This window comes from Tachypleus tridentatus, chromosome 2 (genome assembly GCF_004210375.1).
Source record: "Tachypleus tridentatus isolate NWPU-2018 chromosome 2, ASM421037v1, whole genome shotgun sequence".
NCBI lineage: Eukaryota > Metazoa > Arthropoda > Merostomata > Xiphosura > Limulidae > Tachypleus > Tachypleus tridentatus.
The window spans coordinates 80,773,475-80,796,621 of NC_134826.1; the positions used below are offsets into that span (position 1 = coordinate 80,773,475).

At 36.4% G+C, this 23,147-nt stretch overlaps 1 protein-coding gene across 2 annotated transcripts in view; it reads right to left on the reverse strand.

The window, feature by feature from the left end:
- Positions 1-23,147, reverse strand: part of LOC143244339 (RNA-binding protein 26-like) — a 112,539-nt gene that overhangs the window by 17,132 nt on the left and 72,260 nt on the right. Inside the window, exons 13-17 of one of the 2 annotated variants that reach the window (XM_076488820.1) lie at positions 18,106-18,180; positions 15,999-16,058; positions 12,689-12,803; positions 12,265-12,365; positions 11,690-11,875 (exon numbers count right to left, since the gene is read on the reverse strand). In XM_076488820.1, coding sequence (XP_076344935.1) covers positions 11,690-11,875; positions 12,265-12,365; positions 12,689-12,803; positions 15,999-16,058; positions 18,106-18,180 — 537 coding nt within the window. Of the gene's footprint in view, positions 1-11,689; positions 11,876-12,264; positions 12,370-12,647; positions 12,804-15,998; positions 16,059-18,105; positions 18,181-23,147 lie in introns of both variants that reach the window. The other variant, XM_076488818.1, reaches the window with a different exon arrangement.

Below are 23,147 nucleotides of genomic sequence, written 5' to 3' on the forward strand. Positions count from 1 at the left end.
TTATACATCTAATAAATATAGGTTGTTTATAATACATTATAAGTTATTTTATTTATATACAGAGCCCGGCATGGCCATATGGTTAGAGCACTCAACTCATAATCTGAGAGTTGTGGGTTTGAATCCCCATCATACCAAACATGTTTGCATTTTCAGCTATGGGGGAGTTATAATGCAATGGTCAATCCCATTATTCTTGGTAAAAGAGCAGCCCAAGAATTGGCAGTGGGTGGTGATGACTAGCTGCCTTCCCTCTAGTGTTACACTACTAAATTAGGGATGGTTAGTGCAGTTAGCCCTCATGTAGCTTTGTGTAAAATTCAAAAACAAACTAATTAACAAAACAAATTCTAAAAAACTCACTATGTACATTTTTTCACCAAAATTCACTGGAGCTGTGCAGAAGTATAAGATTGAATTTTTTTTATATTTCTTTAAAAAAAATTAAAAAGGGTTAAACTTGTTTTCACTTGGAAATTTGAGATGCAGGTGCATACACAACTTCTGAAAGTTAACTACCTGGAAAGGGATTAGCTTGTAAGTTTTAGAATGCAAATGTAGTTGGTTTGTTAGTGTTTATTGGCACAAAGCAACTGCGCTGTGTGCACCAATGAACTGATAAAAAAAAGTAAACTAAACTTCAAAAAGCAGGTGAAAAACATAAATAGAATTAAAAAGGCCATATAAGGTGGACAGTATCACAGTCATCAATGACAACATCCAGTGTTAGAAGTAAACCCATGAAAAAAAAACGTGTATAAAATGATGCCATCATTCAGAATCATAACGATGCTGTGACAGTAAAATGGGAACTATTGAGACTTGAGTGTCTAAAAGACCACACATTGGTGCATAAGTTCCAGATAAAAGAAAACACAGTTAAAATACTGTGACTAATGCATAGCCTTGCCAAGACAACTTTCTTCTTCCAATCTGTACAGAAGCAAGATGATCTAACAGCAACAGAAGATTTGATCTGGAAAAGCTTGTTATCGCATTGCTCACTCCAAATCAACTACCAACCGGCACAGAGCTGATCCTTGAATACAGGACTGTACTCCATACATGGTACAGGCATGGCACTAATACCACAAGAGCAGAAACACTTAGCTGTGGTATCAGCAAGTTTGTTCCCAAGAATACTGATGTGGCCAGATAACCACAAAAATTGGAAAGAAGTAGAAAATAGAAAAAACAGACCAGTCAGTTGATGAGAACAGGGTCATAAAAAATGTGACATGATAAGAGATTAGAGAGTTGATATAAACAGTACATTTGGTGTACTGCATAGTTTCCACATGATCCAGGGAAAGAGAAATGGCATAAATTTTGGCAGTGAACACTGACAATGTAGATGGGATCCTGTGTGCTACCATCAAACCATGGCAGAGTCTACAGAGTCACCTGATTTTGAATCATCTGTATATATGGGAATGGATGGATTGTTTGAAAGATGTTCAGCAAATAAAGAGCAATATTTCCAATCAGGAGTACCAGCCTTCCTCAGATGACTCAAAGATAGATCACAGTTAGAGATAATAATCAGTCATGGTGGAACAGGCCAATCTGTGGATACTGCTATGCTATTCAAAGATAGCCTGATTGTGCCTGGATATGAAGGCTAAAAGGAACAATGACATATTTTCTATTATAAAAAAGTCTGGTCCACTGAGGATGGAAAACATAACCCCAAGTAAAATGCTGTGGAAAAAAGCAAAGTTTGGAAGCATACATAAGAGACAGTTGCAAACAGCAAATATAAAGAGAGGGTTCATGGAACTCCACATACAAACTTTGGACTGGAGAAGTACAAAAGGTCCTAGTGCAAAGCTGAAGCCCCTGATGGTGGATAGGATCCAGCATATTCAGTGCTGAGGTTCTGGCAGAACCATAGACCCATAGTCAAGTTTGGATCAAGTAAGGGAACGATAAAATTTAAACATGGAGTATTAATCTGCTCCCCAAGAGGTGGAAGAGAAGACATGGAGGATGTTCAGTGTTCTTATAAATTTGATACAAAGTTGCTTGATATGGAAAATAAAGTTTAATTCATAGTCAAATATAAGACCTAAGAACTTTGGCTCAGGGACGAAAGGAAGTACAGCATCATCAATATGAAGTTCTGGATCTGGATGAATACCCCATTGGCAGCAGCAATGTACACAAACAGTTTTAGAGAAAGAAAGTTGAAAACCATTTGTTGTGGTCCACTTAAATATGTGATTGATTACAGTTTGTAGCTGCTGCTCAATAAACCTCATGTTTGAAAACTGACATGAGATGTGAAAGTCATTAACAAAAAGACCATTTGCAACTATAGAGGGTAGTTGTTCACTGATGGCATTAATCTTTATAATGAAAAGTGTGACACTCAGAACACGGTGCTGTGGGAAAACCGGGAAAGTGTTGAGCCCACACACAGACCTGGAATTGGCAGATCATCAAAAAATGCTTAATAAAAAGTGGCAAATTGCCATGCAATCTGTATGAGTGAATGTTTTGCAAGATGCCATGTCTCCATGTTGTATCATAAACTTTCTCTAAATAATAAAAAAAACGAAACAAGATGTTGTTTCAAAAAGGCTTCTCTGACTGATATTTCAAGGCGAATTAAGTGGTCTATCATGAAGCGTTGTTTTCCAAACCCACATTGAGTGGGTGAGAGAAGGTTGTTTGATTCAAGAAACCAAACAAGACCAGCATTAATCATCCTCTCTAAGGTTTTACTGAGACAACTTGTCAAAGCAATGGGATGGTAGTTTGAAGGAATCTTTGGATCCTTCCCAGGTTTAAGAATAGGGAATACAATGGGTTAGCTCCAAGCATCAGAAAAGACATTCTTCTGCCATATCTGATTAAAGACAGCCAGGAGAATAAAATGTATATAATCAGGTCCAACTGATGTATTGTCAGACCGATGAAATGCAAGTCTGAGTTCCACCAGTGTAAGAGGGCAATTGTAATCATAGGGATGATCAGTCGAAAAGGAAAGAGGCAGATGTTCAACTCGTGTTTTAATAGCTAAGAAGGAAGGGGATGAGTTTGAAGAGCTAGATACATGAGAGAAACATTCACCAAAAGTATTGGCAATGCTGTGAGCATCAGCAACTTCATGGCCATTGAATATTAAGATCTTATCCCATATGACTTTTGAGCTTGTGGTTGAAGAAATGCTGGAGGTGTATTTAATCCAAGATTCTTTCTGGCTTTAACATCTAACTCACCGAGCCTGTGCACGAGCTTGCTGAAATGCAATGTGGTTTGTAAGCATGGGATATCTACGAAATTTATCCCAAGCAAGTTTCTGAGCTTTTCGTGTTATAGAATGAGCATAATTCCACCAAGGGCGGGGATGTCGTGGGAAAGATGTCAAGGTTTGGGGGATGCACTGAGCAGCTGCTTGGACAATACAGTTAGTTGCTGCTGCTACACAATCATCTAACGATGAGTTACATAAGATGGCAGGATCAAGTTCCGAAAGAGCAGTGAAAGAGGACCAGCTGAAAACCTTGACAGTTCCACTGTATCAGAGTAGCTAGTTTTACTTAGGTGGAGGAGATCTGAGCAGACAACCTTTCTATTTACAACCATGCAATTTTTCTTTAATAGAAGGTTTGTTGATCTCCATGGATCCTGCTCTGGATTGAGTGGGCATATCTTCATCAGTTAAAGTAGATTTAAGTGACTGCAGGCATGAATAAGTAACTGTTCTGCATCCTGAAGCTGATGAAGATGGATCTGAGCAGTCATCTAAAGCCCAAACCAAAGGAGTTTGTCTTAAGTTGTCAATGGAGCAACAAGAGGGACAGAGACAGAAAGAGATGTTGACTTATCTTGTTTATCCATGGTGGCAAAAAATTCTTCATGTAATGTGAGAAAGATTCTGACAGAGGCATGAACAATCTGTCTGCATACCCACTGCAGTAGTGGAGCATAGTACTACAAAGATTCTGACAGAGGCATGAACAATCTGTCTGCATACCCACTGCAGTAGTGGAGCATAGTACCACAAAGATTCTGACAGAGGCATGAACAATCTGTCTGCATACCCACTGCAGTAGTGGAGCATAGTACCACAAAGATTCTGACAGAGGCATGAACAGATCTGTCTGCATACCCACTGCAGTAGTGGAGCATAGTACCACAAAGATTCTGACAGAGGCATGAACAGATCTGTCTGCATACCCACTGCAGTAGTGGAGCAGTACCACAAAGATTCTGACAGAGCATAGTACCACAAAGATTCTGACAGAGGCATGAACAGATCTGTCTGGATACCCACTGCAGTAGTGGAGCATAGTACCACAAAGATTCTGACAGAGGCATGAACAATCTGTCTGCATACCCACTGCAGTAGTGGAGCATAGTACCACAAAGATTCTGACAGAGGCATGAACAATCTGTCTGCATACCCACTGCAGTAGTGGAGTATAGTACCACAAAGATTCTGACAGAGGCATGAACAATCTGTCTGCATACCCACTGCAGTAGTGGAGTATAGTACCACAAAGATTCTGACAGAGGCATGAACAATCTGTCTGCATACCCACTGCAGTAGTGGAGTATAGTACCACAAAGATTCTGACAGAGGCATGAACAATCTGTCTGCATACCCACTGCAGTAGTGGAGTATAGTACCACAAAGATTCTGACAGAGGCATGAACAGATCTGTCTGCATACCCACTGCAGTAGTGGAGCATAGTACCACAAAGATTCTGACAGAGGCATGAACAATCTGTCTGCATACCCACTGCAGTAGTGGAGCATAGTACCACAAAGATTCTGACAGAGGCATGAACAATCTGTCTGCATACCCACTGCAGTAGTGGAGCATAGTACCACAAAGATTCTGACAGAGGCATGAACAATCTGTCTGCATACCCACTGCAGTAGTGGAGCACAGTACCACAAAGATTCTGACAGAGGCATGAACAGATCTGTCTGCATACCCACTGCAGTAGTGGAGCATAGTACCACAAAGATTCTGACAGAGGCATGAACAATCTGTCTGCATACCCACTGCAGTAGTGGAGCATAGTACCACAAAGATTCTGACAGAGGCATGAACAGATCTGTCTGCATACCCACTGCAGTAGTGGAGCATAGTACCACAAAGATTCTGACAGAGGCATGAACAATCTGTCTGCATACCCACTGCAGTAGTGGAGCATAGTACCACAAAGATTCTGACAGAGGCATGAACAATCTGTCTGCATACCCACTGCAGTAGTGGAGCATAGTACCACAAAGATTCTGACAGAGGCATGAACAATCTGTCTGCATACCCACTGCAGTAGTGGAGCACAGTACCACAAAGATTCTGACAGAGGCATGAACAGATCTGTCTGCATACCCACTGCAGTAGTGGAGCATAGTACCACAAAGATTCTGACAGAGGCATGAACAATCTGTCTGCATACCCACTGCAGTAGTGGAGCATAGTACCACAAAGATTCTGACAGAGGCATGAACAATCTGTCTGCATACCCACTGCAGTAGTGGAGTATAGTACCACAAAGATTCTGACAGAGGCATGAACAATCTGTCTGCATACCCACTGCAGTAGTGGAGTATAGTACCACAAAGATTCTGACAGAGGCATGAACAATCTGTCTGCATACCCACTGCAGTAGTGGAGTATAGTACCACAAAGATTCTGACAGAGGCATGAACAATCTGTCTGCATACCCACTGCAGTAGTGGAGTATAGTACCACAAAGATTCTGACAGAGGCATGAACAGATCTGTCTGCATACCCACTGCAGTAGTGGAGCATAGTACAACAAAGATTCTGACAGAGGCATGAACAATCTGTCTGCATACCCACTGCAGTAGTGGAGCATAGTACCACAAAGATTCTGACAGAGGCATGAACAATCTGTCTGCATACCCACTGCAGTAGTGGAGTATAGTACCACAAAGATTCTGACAGAGGCATGAACAGATCTGTCTGCATACCCACTGCAGTAGTGGAGTATAGTACCACAAAGATTCTGACAGAGGCATGAACAGATCTGTCTGCATACCCACTGCAGTAGTGGAGCATAGTACCACAAAGATTCTGACAGAGGCATGAACAATCTGTCTGCATACCCACTGCAGTAGTGGAGCATAGTACCACAAAGATTCTGACAGAGGCATGAACAATCTGTCTGCATACCCACTGCAGTAGTGGAGCATAGTACCACAAAGATTCTGACAGAGGCATGAACAGATCTGTCTGCATACCCACTGCAGTAGTGGAGCATAGTACCACAAAGATTCTGACAGAGGCATGAACAGATCTGTCTGCATACCCACTGCAGTAGTGGAGCATAGTACCACAAAGATTCTGACAGAGGCATGAACAGATCTGTCTGCATACCCACTGCAGTAGTGGAGTATAGTACCACAAAGATTCTGACAGAGGCATGAACAGATCTGTCTGCATACCCACTGCAGTAGTGGAGTATAGTACCACAAAGATTCTGACAGAGGCATGAACAGATCTGTCTGCATACCCACTGCAGTAGTGGAGTATAGTACCACAAAGATTCTGACAGAGGCATGAACAATCTGTCTGCATACCCACTGCAGTAGTGGAATATAGTACCACAAAGATTCTGACAGAGGCATGAACAATCTGTCTGCATACCCACTGCAGTAGTGGAGTATAGTACCACAAAGATTCTGACAGAGGCATGAACAATCTGTCTGCATACCCACTGCAGTAGTGGAGTATAGTACCACAAAGATTCTGACAGAGGCATGAACAGATCTGTCTGCATACCCACTGCAGTAGTGGAGCATAGTACCACAAAGATTCTGACAGAGGCATGAACAGATCTGTCTGCATACCCACTGCAGTAGTGGAGTATAGTACCACAAAGATTCTGACAGAGGCATGAACAATCTGTCTGCATACCCACTGCAGTAGTGGAGCATAGTACCACAAAGATTCTGACAGAGGCATGAACAGATCTGTCTGCATACCCACTGCAGTAGTGGAGTATAGTACCACAAAGATTCTGACAGAGGCATGAACAATCTGTCTGCATACCCACTGCAGTAGTGGAGCATAGTACCACAAAGATTCTGACAGAGGCATGAACAGATCTGTCTGCATACCCACTGCAGTAGTGGAGTATAGTACCACAAAGATTCTGACAGAGGCATGAACAATCTGTCTGCATACCCACTGCAGTAGTGGAGATTAGTACCACAAAGATTCTGACAGAGGCATGAACAGATCTGTCTGCATACCCACTGCAGTAGTGGAGCATAGTACCACAAAGATTCTGACAGAGGCATGAACAGATCTGTCTGCATACCCACTGCAGTAGTGGAGCATAGTACCACAAAGATTCTGACAGAGGCATGAACAGATCTGTCTGCATACCCACTGCAGTAGTGGAGCCTAGTACCACAAAGATTCTGACAGAGGCATGAACAGATCTGTCTGCATACCCACTGCAGTAGTGGAATATAGTACCACAAAGATTCTGACAGAGGCATGAACAATCTGTCTGCATACCCACTGCAGTAGTGGAGTATAGTACCACAAAGATTCTGACAGAGGCATGAACAATCTGTCTGCATACCCACTGCAGTAGTGGAGTATAGTACCACAAAGATTCTGACAGAGGCATGAACAGATCTGTCTGCATACCCACTGCAGTAGTGGAGCATAGTACCACAAAGATTCTGACAGAGGCATGAACAATCTGTCTGCATACCCACTGCAGTAGTGGAGCATAGTACCACAAAGATTCTGACAGAGGCATGAACAGATCTGTCTGCATACCCACTGCAGTAGTGGAGTATAGTACCACAAAGATTCTGACAGAGGCATGAACAATCTGTCTGCATACCCACTGCAGTAGTGGAGCATAGTACCACAAAGATTCTGACAGAGGCATGAACAGATCTGTCTGCATACCCACTGCAGTAGTGGAGTATAGTACCACAAAGATTCTGACAGAGGCATGAACAGATCTGTCTGCATACCCACTGCAGTAGTGGAGCATAGTACCACAAAGATTCTGACAGAGGCATGAACAGATCTGTCTGCATACCCACTGCAGTAGTGGAGATTAGTACCACAAAGATTCTGACAGAGGCATGAACAGATCTGTCTGCATACCCACTGCAGTAGTGGAGCATAGTACCACAAAGATTCTGACAGAGGCATGAACAATCTGTCTGCATACCCACTGCAGTAGTGGAGTATAGTACCACAAAGATTCTGACAGAGGCATGAACAATCTGTCTGCATACCCACTGCAGTAGTGGAGCATAGTACCACAAAGATTCTGACAGAGGCATGAACAATCTGTCTGCATACCCACTGCAGTAGTGGAGTATAGTACCACAAAGATTCTGACAGAGGCGTGAACAATCTGTCTGCATACCCACTGCAGTAGTGGAGTATAGTACCACAAAGATTCTGACAGAGGCGTGAACAATCTGTCTGCATACCCACTGCAGTAGTGGAGTATAGTACCACAAAGATTCTGACAGAGGCATGAACAGATCTGTCTGCATACCCACTGCAGTAGTGGAGCATAGTACCACAAAGATTCTGACAGAGGCATGAACAATCTGTCTGCATACCCACTGCAGTAGTGGAGCATAGTACCACAAAGATTCTGACAGAGGCATGAACAATCTGTCTGCATACCCACTGCAGTAGTGGAGCATAGTACCACAAAGATTCTGACAGAGGCATGAACAATCTGTCTGCATACCCACTGCAGTAGTGGAGTATAGTACCACAAAGATTCTGACAGAGGCATGAACAATCTGTCTGCATACCCACTGCAGTAGTGGAGCATAGTACCACAAAGATTCTGACAGAGGCATGAACAGATCTGTCTGCATACCCACTGCAGTAGTGGAGTATAGTACCACAAAGATTCTGACAGAGGCATGAACAATCTGTCTGCATACCCACTGCAGTAGTGGAGCATAGTACCACAAAGATTCTGACAGAGGCATGAACAGATCTGTCTGCATACCCACTGCAGTAGTGGAGTATAGTACCACAAAGATTCTGACAGAGGCATGAACAGATCTGTCTGCATACCCACTGCAGTAGTGGAGCATAGTACCACAAAGATTCTGACAGAGGCATGAACAATCTGTCTGCATACCCACTGCAGTAGTGGAGCATAGTACCACAAAGATTCTGACAGAGGCATGAACAGATCTGTCTGCATACCCACTGCAGTAGTGGAGCATAGTACCACAAAGATTCTGACAGAGGCATGAACAGATCTGTCTGCATACCCACTGCAGTAGTGGAGCATAGTACCACAAAGATTCTGACAGAGGCATGAACAGATCTGTCTGCATACCCCTGCAGTAGTGGAGCATAGTACCACAAAGATTCTGACAGAGGCATGAACAGATCTGTCTGCATACCCACTGCAGTAGTGGAGCATAGTACCACAAAGATTCTGACAGAGGCATGAACAGATCTGTCTGCATACCCACTGCAGTAGTGGAGCATAGTACCACAAAGATTCTGACAGAGGCATGAACAGATCTGTCTGCATACCCACTGCAGTAGTGGAGCATAGTACCACAAAGATTCTGACAGAGGCATGAACAGATCTGTCTGCATACCCACTGCAGTAGTGGAGCATAGTACCACAAAGATTCTGACAGAGGCATGAACAGATCTGTCTGCATACCCACTGCAGTAGTGGAGCATAGTACCACAAAGATTCTGACAGAGGCATGAACAGATCTGTCTGCATACCCACTGCAGTAGTGGAGCATAGTACCACAAAGATTCTGACAGAGGCATGAACAGATCTGTCTGCATACCCACTGCAGTAGTGGAGCATAGTACCACAAAGATTCTGACAGAGGCATGAACAGATCTGTCTGCATACCCACTGCAGCAGTGGAGTATAGTACCACAAAGATTCTGACAGAGGCATGAACAGATCTGTCTGCATACCCACTGCAGTAGTGGAGCATAGTACCACAAAGATTCTGACAGAGGCATGAACAGATCTGTCTGCATACCCACTGCAGTAGTGGAGATTAGTACCACAGCATAAGTTCAAGAAGCAGAAGAAGAAAACTTCTAAATCTTTGGATGCAAAATGTTATTGATAGTTTTACTTCCTTCTCCTCCACTCATTTAAGACAAGAACGAAAATAAGAGAGATGGGAACTATTATAGTTAATGAAGTGAGAATCCAGTTGACACTAATAAGCATTGTGGTTTGTGTCACCACAATGAGCATACATCACTCAACCACGACAAGATTATTTCGAATGACTAAACTTCTGACTTTGAAAACACACAGAGAGGGTTAGGAATATATGGCCACACCCTAAAATTAAAATAACCTACCTTGAAAAAAGCAATTGGGTGTAGAGATGTAAACTTTGAAATAAGACCATTGGTAAGGAGCATAATTCCACCTTTATGATTAGAGATATGTCAAACTGCAGAATCTCCTTGACAGGAGAAACCAGCAAGAATCTCTAATTCAGGAATGTTTTTAAAATCCTTCTCAACAATATCTACTTGTGAAGAATAGAAATTAGCAAGAGCAGTAAAGCTCAATAAATATATCTCCTGTGGCCTTTGACTGACTTTGGATAGCCAGCAAACCCCTCTAATTCCTTCTAAATGAAAAAGGAGACATTTGTCCTAAAAGTTTTTCTGACAAGAATTGCAAAAATAAAAAACAAGGTAAAGAATCAACATAAGTGAAAATTGCTGTTTAGAGTCTTCAAGAGTTGTCTGTTTACTAATCTGCTGTGTTTTACTGTTTTAATTTGATTGGATAAGATGATCCACAATAATAGGAGAATGATTCAGTGCCCACTGACCCACACACTATGGAGTTCTATGAGGGAACATATCACAATGCCAAACAAGGACACTGCAGTAATGCCAAGTTTCATGAGCATTATACACAAACATAACAATCAGACAATGTTTACAACACCTGTTGAGAATGCACAACTTGGTACTCGGTTGACCTGAACTAAACAAGACCAGCTAAATGAGCTAGGGGGGAGCACCCCAAGGCCACCCATTTACGGACATTCGTGGCCAAAGTGGTGTGTTGCAGTACAACACCTGCAACATGGCAAACACGTGGGTGGATGTTCAGATCCCAAAGATTGTCGTTGTTTTCAATTACGCATAAAGCAACACAATGGGCTATCTGTACTCTGCTCACCATGGGTTATGAAACCCAGTTTTTAGCATTGTAAGTCTGCAGACATACCACTGAGCCACTAGGGAGCAATCCCAAAGCAGATAAAATGAAAATATAGAATCTTATCTGGGAGGCCCCCTCACCACATACAGCAGTCCATCTGAAGGTGTCATGCTAAAAGAGTTAACCAACTGTTATTATTATGAGTTAGGGGCAGTAATGTGGAGTTTATCAAAATTAACACTAAATAAAGTGAAAAACTGAACAAAATTTGTTTACCTGGTGAGCTATGCTTCATAAACTTTAAGTTTTTAAGGATAAATAATGTTCAAGATAATTAATTAGTTACAAAAAATTGTTAATATGCATGAAGATTTAGTTTATGCACTTGAGTTGAATCATGTATAAGTGCAAACTCTCCTTATCTCAAATAAACATATAGTGCTATCAGCTGCAAAACTTTATATTTAGAAATAACTCACAATAATAACCTATTAGATTATTACAAAAACAAACTCACAACAAAATGAACATGCATCTCCATTTTTTTAACTTTTTCAGTACCAGATACAAGAATTTTCTTAGGCCTATGATCTAGTGATGTAGAATTTCGAGAATTTCTTCCATGAAAACCTCTTCCTCTTGCTATGGCACCATGCCCTCTGTGTCCATGAGGAATCTTGTCCAAAAGACCCATAGCTTTTGCCTTAAAATACATTAGAAAATATACACAAGTGTTACATATGAGAAAAAATTACTGACTTTGAGATTATACTTATGCTGTCAAAATGTAGTCAGTTCCCACTTACTTCAATGACTAAAACAAAACAAAACTACTCAGGCAAGAGATTGTTTGTTTATTGTTGAGCACAAAACTACACCTGTGTAAACCACAGGTATCACAACCCAAGTTTTAGTGTCATAAGCCTTCAATCTAACCATTGAACACTGGACTTGTAAGTGCATTTAATACATATCACAACACTTCCACACTTTTCCAGTGACAAAAGAGGTTTTTACATATCTAAAGAAAAAAAAACCAAAAAATAAAATTACAAAATATTTGTTAGGTGTCATATTATAAAAAGGTTATACCTTTTGTCTCAGTTCAGTGACCTTTTTCTTTAATTCTGTAATGTCATCACCTTTGTGCTGTTTGTTATAAAGGTCCATTTCAGCATCAAGTAGTTGCTTTTCTGCCTATTGTAGTTAAAAACAAAACAAATAGAAACATATTTGCAGGATATCATGGCTCCTTAAGGAGAGTTAACATAATAAATTAACAGGATATATAATCTATCAAAAAACAAAGCCTACATTACAACATAGAATGTTTTTTGATTTAAAAAACATACAAAATAGAACTAAGCTGATAGAAAAACTTTAGAAATAAAAAAATGACATAAGGTGACCATTTCAAAACAAAATTCTTTAAATGACTGAACAATGTTAGTAAAAACATAAAGAAAACTGGTTACATGGAAGTGGTTGAGAACAGGGAGAAGGCTGTCTGGTCCACTTGCCTCAGATTTAGATTTTGTGGTACTTGTTTTCTGGAGTTCTTGTATTTCTTCCGAGTCCTTTCTCATGTCATTTTGAAGGCTCTGAATCATTTTATTTAAAGATTCCAAAGTCTTCATAACATGAAATACAAAAATAAATACTGTTAAATTCAATAATTGTAATGTTATGTGTGTAATAATGTTAAACTGAATAATGTCAATGTTATGTGTGTAATTGTTAAATTGAATAATTTCAGTGTTGTGTATGTTAATACTATTAAAATGAATAATTTTTATGTTACATATACTTTTAAACTTTTAAATTACTTGTATTTTTAATTTCAGAAAAAAAGGACAACACAAAGTAGAAACAGAAATTAGTTAATTATAAAAAGCCAAAAATCACAGTTTCCCAAGATTATACGTCTAGAAATACATATATCCACAAATTTGGAAATGCTGTTTTGCAATATATGTGCACTAATTTATTTTAAAATATGTTATTTCACAACATTAAATGCTTTATTTTGAAAACTGCAACAGAGATATAACAAAGAAAAATGATGGAAGGTAATGAATACAATACAGGCAAAATTAAAGTCATATATATAAAGAAGCTGACACATTCCATTTCATCAAGAAAATGTTTTATAGTCACAATTTATGAATTTAGCACAAGAAATAGGATTTAAACAGTTTACTCAAGAACTTTTATCCAAAATATAAGATTCTCCAATTAGAACATATAGGACTGCTGAATACAATATAAAGACAGAATGTTTTTACAATGACTGGTTTCTACAAAAAACCTCAGTGGTCTAAAACACATAGTACTTAACAATATCGTATTTGTTGATATAAGTTGCAAAATAATTTTTTTTTTTTTTCTATAGAACTCAATATTCACTTTCCTTTAGACAACACTGCATACCAATAAAAAAAATCACTTAAAAATGGAAGTACTATAACAGTGTAATGGACAATCTATGGACAGTATACAGGTACATCAACATAATGAAATAAAATGATAAAAACCCTATAATCTGAGTTTGCCCTTGAAGAATATAAAGGGTCCAACTTTCAAAATTACTGAAGGTTATAGGGTTTCTAACATTTTATATAAAGACTTCTTGCATCTACATACTCTTTCTGACATCATGAACAGAAAGGAACAGGTACCTGTCAGCAATAAACAGCAGATTCAGAAAACGTTAGAGATCATTTCAAACAGACAGCAGAGGAAACAGATTCAGAAAATGTTAGAGATAATTTCAAACATGGACAGCAAAGGAAACAGATTCAGAAAATGTTGAGATAATTTCAAACATGGACAGCAAAGGAAACATTCAGAAAATGTTAGAGATAATTTCAAACATGAATTGCAAAGGAAAAAAATCAAACAAATGAATAAATGAAAACAAAACTCATTTTTCTTACACAAACACAGAAGTTATTGTTTGGACTATAACTTGCATTGGGCAGCTTTGATATTAAACATTACAATTTCTCTAACTGCTAAAGATGAAATATAAAATAACTGCAGGAGAATATGATAGAAGTAAGAATGATAATGAAACCATGATTTTATTAGGCAACAATCTTTTTGCAATATTCTACAATCCTAGATTACCTACATCAATGATCATTCCACATACTCAGTAAAGATACCAACTTATACAAGTTTCTGTACACTTCTTGAAATAAAATAACCTTTTTCCAGGTGAGGAGGGAAGGATAAAAATAATAAAATAAAATGACATTCACTTGAGGAAAACTATCAGGAAGATTATACTCCCTCACATAAAATTGTGTTTCCTCATGAACTGTTTCACACAATCCATGTAATATATCTACTTTCACTGGCCTTAACTAAAGGAATACAGATGGACCATGCATTCTTGACTGGGAAAGATAACTAAAAATGTTGTATTCTTCAAGCAAAGTTAACTTCCTTGAGAATACAATATTTTGATCTCTGGGAGGGTATGCCAGAGAAATAAGGTTAAGGAACCTCGATCTAAAATAAAGTCCATTAACCACATGTTAAATATCTAAACATTTACCAGAACATATCAGAATATATATATTATTTCTAGCTAATGTTGTGATGTTGGTTACTATGCCTTGTGCACATGGATCAATATTTTTTTATAAGTAAATTATTTCACATATTTGTACATGTAATAATATTTGCTCTCTTTGTGCATAGCTTTCACGTTTTTTAAACTACTTATATACAATATTTAAATACATTACAAATAACATTTGAACTGAACAAAGAATGATGAAAACTGCATGTTTGTGGAATAAAATGCTAAAACTTTTAATGCTACAAAAACGTATTGGCACTACTTCAACGTAGTGTTTCAAATTATTTAAAAAAAAGGTCTTAATAAAAACAGCTCCTGTATTCTACAAAACTGTGTGTATTGTTTTACAACAACCAATTATGTGAAAAGAAATTATGCAAATCCCCTTGTATTTTTCAGTTTTAGTTGAAAAGATTAACCTGATGTATCACTGGCCAAAAAATTTTATATTTATTGTTATAAAAAAAGTGCTCATCAGTCTAACAATTCCTTTTACCCACATTCAAGTGGTTATTGGAAATGTGATTATTATACAAAGTTTAATATGATCATCAAAATGCTTTCTGTTTTTCTCTGGTAACAACATACAATTTTATGCCACTTTGATAAAGTGAAAACAACAAAATATTAATGATGAATTTAAGATAACTATCCAATACAATTAATTAATTATTTCTCCTTTCCACTTGTATCAAGTTTCTGTCCATTATATGTTGACAATGGAACCATGTATTACTTAATGTATTTTATAAAGTATAAGGCTTACAAGTTAACAGTTAAAAACATTCTACTCACAGAATAATGGGAATACGAGAGGTATGTGGAAATTATATCTAAATACAGGCTGATGCGATTTAAATTATCAATCTTATATGAAATTATATTACAAAAATAGTACTATTAAACAACTTGTTTCATCGGATAAAGGATTTTTACACCTTAGTAGTTTTATTCTTAGGAAAACTGACATTACAAATAAAATATTACTGTGCCCTTTTCATACTGGATACCCATATTAAGTCTCAAAAGAATAAGTTGACATAAATTACCATCAGACTTGAGAACGGAATGCAGATATTACAGAAAGTCGCACTTTTAAGACTTTTTTAAAACCATAGATAATACTGTGGCAACAAATTAAATAGAGCTATTTTTCTTTCCATGATATTCCATTAAATTGTATATCAAATTCTCAATAAAACAAAAACAATGAAAATTTAATATTTCATGTCAATACCTGTTTAACTTCTTCTTTTTCTTTCTCACTTTTGGTTTTCTCCCATTTTTCTAAAAGTATCTGTTAAAAACATTAACATCATCTAAAGCACAGATGTAACAATACAAGTAAGTAAAATATTAACATTATCTAAAGCACAGATGTAACAATACAAGTAATTAATAACATTTAACATCATTTAAAGCACAGATGCAACAATACAAGTAATTAATAACATTTAACATCATCTAAAGCACAGATGTAACAACACAAGTACATAAAAACATTATCATCTAAAGCACAGATGTAACAATACTAGTAAATAAAAACATTATCATCTAAAGCACAGATGTAACAACACAAGTACATAAAAACATTATCATCTAAAGCACAGATGTAACAATACTAGTAAATAAAAACATTAACATCATCTAAAGCACAGATGTAACAATACAAGTAATTAATATACATGATATTATGACAAAATAACTAAATATTGTAAAAGATCCACACTTCATAACACCCATCTTGACTTTCTACATACAATTCAGAATTCATCTCATCATTAATATAAACTAGTAAATTATTTTACAAATAATAACTTTCTTTCTAAATAATGTAGACTATTTGGAAGCTGACAAAGTGGATAACTGTGAAATCTACACTTGGAAATAACTTCATTGATTACCAAGATTGAAGAAATAAACATACTTATAACTATATAAATATTTTGGATGTCTATAAGTCTTTGCTTTCAAAAACAAAAACATTATCCAAATCTCATAAACACTGACCTTATAAAAATGTTTGATATTTCATTTTTATGAATCACAGAGATCACAGAATTTGATAAAGTACAGAAATTTAATTTAAGACTTTAGTTGATGTAATTACCTGATAAATATCCAAAAATATCCAAATGTTTTTTGATACAACAATTGTAATTAAGGTTTGTGTATATATGCATATATAGAAAGCTGGACGTATATATACTGATAAACAAAATATAAACTAAGAAACTATGGGAAGGGAAAAATTCAGTCAATGATTAGAAAAGGCAGAACAGAGATATGAATAATTAAAAAAAAGAAACAGAAAAGTATAAAAAGAGCTAAAATATATTAGATAACAAAATTAATAATATTAGTGATAAGACTGATTAAAGTTATAAACTAAAAATGTGAACAGTAAACATTTCTAAGGTGCAGACTATATAAAGATGGCTAACTGTAATTACCATAAAATTTCATCTGCCATGACCACAAAATCTGGTGAAATCACTAACTTTCTTTGTAAGATACATAAGAAACTCTAGCAATTGTTAGATAGTAACCACCATTCATGGTATGTTTGTTGTTGTTTATTACGCTATGTAATACAAATTTTGTTCCTGGATAGTATGTGTTATTTCTTAATTGCTTATGTTGTAAAAGTACAGAAAATAGCCATTATTCCTTTCAAACTTTGTTTCTGTGACCTAGATAATGAAATTTAGAAACTAATCTATTTTCTATGTAAAAACAGGCAAATTTGCACTTTTTCACTTACATAAGGTCTGAATGAAACAACATATGAATCAAGATTTACATGCATTTATACAAAAATGAACAAAAATATTCAGAAGTGAGTAGCTTTTCGAGATTTGCGACTGTAATGTAGATCACTTTCATATGTCAGCCACCAAATAGTCTCCCATCACGTTTTCATTATATGCTCCCAGATCACAAAGGCAAAATTTGAAAAGAAAAATAGGTTTTTTTCCATTTACTTTAGGCATAAGCAATTGGGAAATAACACTTTCTACCCTGGAACAAGTAAATATTTTGTTACATAGTGTTATGCATCTCTTGCTCACCTTAAAAACACTGTGACCACAAAATCAAGGACCTACAAACTACTGGAAGCATGAAAAGTTCAGCCACATGCAAAAATTCAACAAAGACAGCAACATCGATAAGTGGTTTAATTTTGATGATCTGTTTTGCAGAACCAGTAATGGAAACAGACAACTGCACAATCCAGATTCACTGGCACAGAATACAAATATGTGAATCAACAAGAACAAGTATTTATGGTATAGTATTACAAAGCCCTAAAACATACAGTAGATATGTATCAAAACACAAACCTTCTGCTGTTGGAAATAACTATTCAACAGCTCTTCTCGCTTCTTCTGTACTTCCAATTTCTTGATAAAAGACTCCTGAAATATTAGCATTATCATTAATAGCGACATATTACATGTTAAACAGGTCTACGTAACAATGAATGAGGAAATAATATTTAAAAGTCAGATAAAAGTCATTAGCTGTACCTTTGTGGTAAAACCATGGGACACAAATATAAGTTTTGGCAGGGAAGAATTCATACTCGCACATAACAACCTTTCCTTCCAACAGTGATTTGATTCTGGAATGGGTTGCTTTCAGAAGAAATTAATGTAAGGGATTTTAAAGAATAGACTGAAAAATATTTGAATGATAAAGAATGGCTTTGAGGGTTTTTTTTTAGGGTTTAGTTTAATTTAGTGGATAGGACAGCCTAGATGGATTAAAAGATCCCTTGTGCTTTGATGTCACGATAAAAGAAATACTTGGAATAAACAAAATATGTGCTATGCATATTCTTACATTTACACATTCTTAATGATATAAACGTTTTACATCTCTTTCTTTTGAAAACTGACTTTAGCAAATGTTAAACCTTTCACCTACAGATGATCAGAGTTCTTGATCTCAAGACCCATCTTATTACCAAACAGCTATTTTGTTCGATTTGATGAACCCTAGTTCATATTTAATAACTTTAATTCTTAGTTTTTAAAATAATTACTTTTCTTTTCCTCTCAACCATAGCCTTAAAGTTCTTAAAACTCTAGACTACTTGAACTTTCATCTACAAATGGCTTTATTACTTGTTAATAAATATTGTGACACTGCTCTCCTGGGCAAGAAAATCTTAGAAATATACAATATTTTACAGGTTAACTGCTTTCCTTGTACAGGAAGTATTTACTCAAATACTAAACTTATGTGCATGTCAAGGTTAAAGAGCACATCACAACCTTTTTATAGTTATACTGAAAATTTAATTAAACAATTATTTTACCATAATGTCAACAAACCTGGCATCAAAATGTTGTTTATAATTTGAGTACTATATACATCTTCATTTTTAATTTAAAAAAAAAATTAAATAAGTTCTCAATCTTTACTTCTCTGTATCACTTTCTTCCCTCAAATTTCCCCTTTTTGATTTTCTTTCTACCCCTGTATGATCTTTTGAGTTCTACACAAATTAAACACTTGTAGTACAAATATTACTCTAACATGATGTACAATTACAGCTTCTAATATTCTTTCTTTCTTCAGATGTAAACCAAAGAGTTTAACCCATATGCCATGCCTTCATATCACATCCTCTCTTTAAAACAGTTTGAGTAATTTTTTCTTGAAATTATTGAATTAATTATAACAATAAAAGAAAAGGTCCTAATTTACTGAATTTTCTATTAGGAATAATTCTTTCTCATGACAGTTTCTTATGTCTAGATGCACAGAAATAGGGATTGGTGCAGTGCATCAACATTCACATCGGGTTAACAGGCAGAAAGTGAAGGACAGAGTAAATAGTAATTTTTTTCAGAACATTAGATATGGCCCTGGCCAGAAAATTGCTCAAAACATCATCAATTGGGTAAATTCAGAGTCACTACTAATAATATAACTTTCTTTAGAATGTTTGCAATGCTATGTATGAGTCTGTGGCTGCTAGATGGAGCAGGTTTGATCATACTTTATCACTGGAACTATATTATCTTCTGAGTTGCATTCTTTTCTTTAGTCTGTTCCTGCTTTCTTTTTCTAATAAAAATTCAGGTGACAGATCTAAGCCACGAAACTTAGAGGTATCTTTCAACATGTTCTACACACAGTTCCAAACATACAAATAGAGAGATCAGATCACTATCAAGACATATATGATAATTAAAAACCATTAACTCAGTCAAGGAGATTTCATAAAGAAATGAGTTCCAGAAAACTCAGATGCTTTTCATTACATCAGTGAGACCACAAATCTCAAATTCTAGATCTTCTGACACTCTATATACTTGTCTTTTGTCTCCATGGAAATCCATCATTCGTCACTTGTGTAACAAAATAAGACTAACCACAGTAGGCCAGTACAAGTTGATACAGTGAATCCTTCTTTACAAAAATTAGTTTTGTACCTAAAAGTGTTCCAGTAATTTTATCCAAAGAAATTACTCAAGATGCAATTTCAAAATGTTCTTACTTCACCTGTAAGTTCATGTATTCTGTCAACAGCTCCAAAATGACTAAAACGAGAAAACAATACTTAGGAAGTTTGGTAAAAAGTTAGGCTGAGTGGGGCATAGTTATAAACAGTAAAATAGTATTACATTCTAAATGACTAAATTACATAAAGGTGAAAGTTCTAACCCAGAAGGTTCATTCCTAGTAGACAGTTCCTACTTAGCAACAATGATAAACCAGAAAGTTCACTTTTGTAGATGTTAATATTAAGTGGACCTATTTAACAACCATCTCTCAGCCAGATAAACCAGAAAGCTAGCTTTTGTAAGGATTTATATTTAGTGGACCTATATCACACCCATCTCAGCCAGAAATATATGCTGTGATATGGTTTTCCTGTTAAACATACAAAAGAATGATTTTGTCATTTAATAAATCCAGAAATTAGATTCTTCACAAGTAACCTACACTGTTGACTCACAGAGAAAATAACTCATTTTTAATGCTGTAAATTATTAACTTTAAGTATCTACTACTTTTTGATAATAAAACAGAATGAAAAGTTACAGTTAACAAAATACAAAGAATAATACACAGACTGAATGGTCTGATGTGAAACTTACAGAAGCCATATCTTGTGCTAGAAGCAACCTTTGGTCTGCCCTCATCATTCAATTCGACTTACAAGCATCTAACTGCCAGGTTTAATACACTGAACCAACAGACCCCTTTGAAAGCAACCAAACACTTACATGTTTATAGTAACAGAAATGCATCAGCACATTTCACCCATCTAAAACCAAAGCACAACTTCATTGTACATTTCTTTTTTCTGACAGTTACTGCTTGAGATGACCAAGCATTGTCTGAAAACTGTATACTTCCATCTATTAACATCTGCTGTACTTAAGTTCTGGCTGCATCCCTAGTGTTTCAGGGAAGCCAATGTAGCTATTGTTTTATTGCTCATGCATTACATATACCTAAGTGATACTGTGTGACTGCTGTTGTACCCAATTGCCCATCTGGTCCCAGAAATGCATCATCATATTCCACTAACACTTAGGTGAGTTACTGCTACTGCACTGAACTAAGAATGTCTGTAAAATCTTCATTTAGCCATCTCAGATGTGTTGGTATTTACATATTTACTACTGGATACAATCCTAACCTTAAAGCTATCATCAATTACTTCTACTTTGCTTACTGTGCCAATGACCATTCTAACTTGCAATTGGATAAATCATTGTCCAAAACTATAGAACACCACCAGGAAAAAGTAAGAGTCAAAGATAATGCAGCTTGCTTTCTGGACACAAAATAGCTTATATTATGCATGGGCACTATAACTGCATTACACACCACCTACACAATGGATACTATTCATAGCAAGCCATGGAACATTATTTGTAACTTTCTTTCCCACTTTCACTTACACAGCAGTGTTCCTGATATTTAGCTGGTCAATATCTGATAATTCTACTGTACAACATCTGTTAAGCTCCACAGCACATCTATTTCAAGAATGCCAATTCAAGAATCAAGATCAGAATCAACTACTTCTGTTGTGTAAGTGGAACCTCTTAGACATAGGTAGACAAGGACTTTTTAATTCTGGCCAACTTATTTTCAAATGCCAGAATGAAGCTTGTGTTGAGTGGCCCGAGTGTTGGTTTTGTTTAGAGTGATGGTATGCCCTTGTACTTCATCAAGCACATACCACATCTACACTGACTACAATCTCAGCTTTAAAGTTATTATTCAGTGAATGGTAGTCCATAACTGCAGAACAACACTAGGACAAATAACTGCCTGAGCTACTGCTGCTTGCCTTCTAGACAAAAACCTGGTTTGATCACTAGATGTTTTGGGAGTAAGTTGTTATTGTACTCATCCAAGTTGGTGTCTAAAACCAACTTGCACTCTTCTTGTTTCTTGGATCTGTAGCAACAATTTTCACTGCCTGTTATTGGTCTTCCTGTGTCTGTTGCATTATCACTTGAAACAGATAGGTTTGTTGACAATGCTGCTTGATAAGATATAAACATTTTACTCAAAAATAACCCAGCACTCCATTCACAAAACACATGCTTCACTAACCTAACTGGAGGAAGCATCAGTTGATTAAGTTGTAGCATATAAACAATGGGAGGGCTACAGAAGCTATATCCACTTATTTGTGTAACAATACCAGAATATCTGGTTGGTTGGTCCTTGTTCATGTGGTCTGTCAAGTTGACTGAGCCCATGTTGAAAAAGTTAAAGAATAAGCTTAGTTGCAACAATTCTAATATTATGGGTATTAAAGAACAACATGGATGATTTTGGCAGTAAAGTTAAAATGGAAGATTATGATATACTGATGTTACTGAAACTTAGTTAGCTTTGGAGAACACTGAGAATAAGTGTTATTTTGAAATTCTCAGTCACTGGGTACCTAATAGTTACAGACATTTCAAAAGAGTGAAAGGAGTGGCTATTTATATAATGAATGATTTAGCAGTCAAAAGGTTGCACCTACACAGATAACAAAAAGAAGATTTAAGGTAGACAGTATTTGATTAGCAATTGTTTCAGGCATCTGATAAGATGGGTAATAAGGACACAATTATCAATTATGTTTGATATACTGACTAGGAGACCAAAGACCAAAGTTTCTTGAAGTGGTTCAGGATGGTTTTCTATATCAAAAAAACACAGAATAATAATATGCAAAAATCTGAAAACATCCCATAACTACTACAATTTTTTTATTAAAACTTCATCTAAGTTTGACAATTTGTTTTTCATGGGAACCAAGCTTGAAATGAAAGCAAAACTGAGATTTCTCGGTACACAAAACAACATAATATAATACTTCATTTTATAGATTAAAACTTGGCTTTCTGTTCCT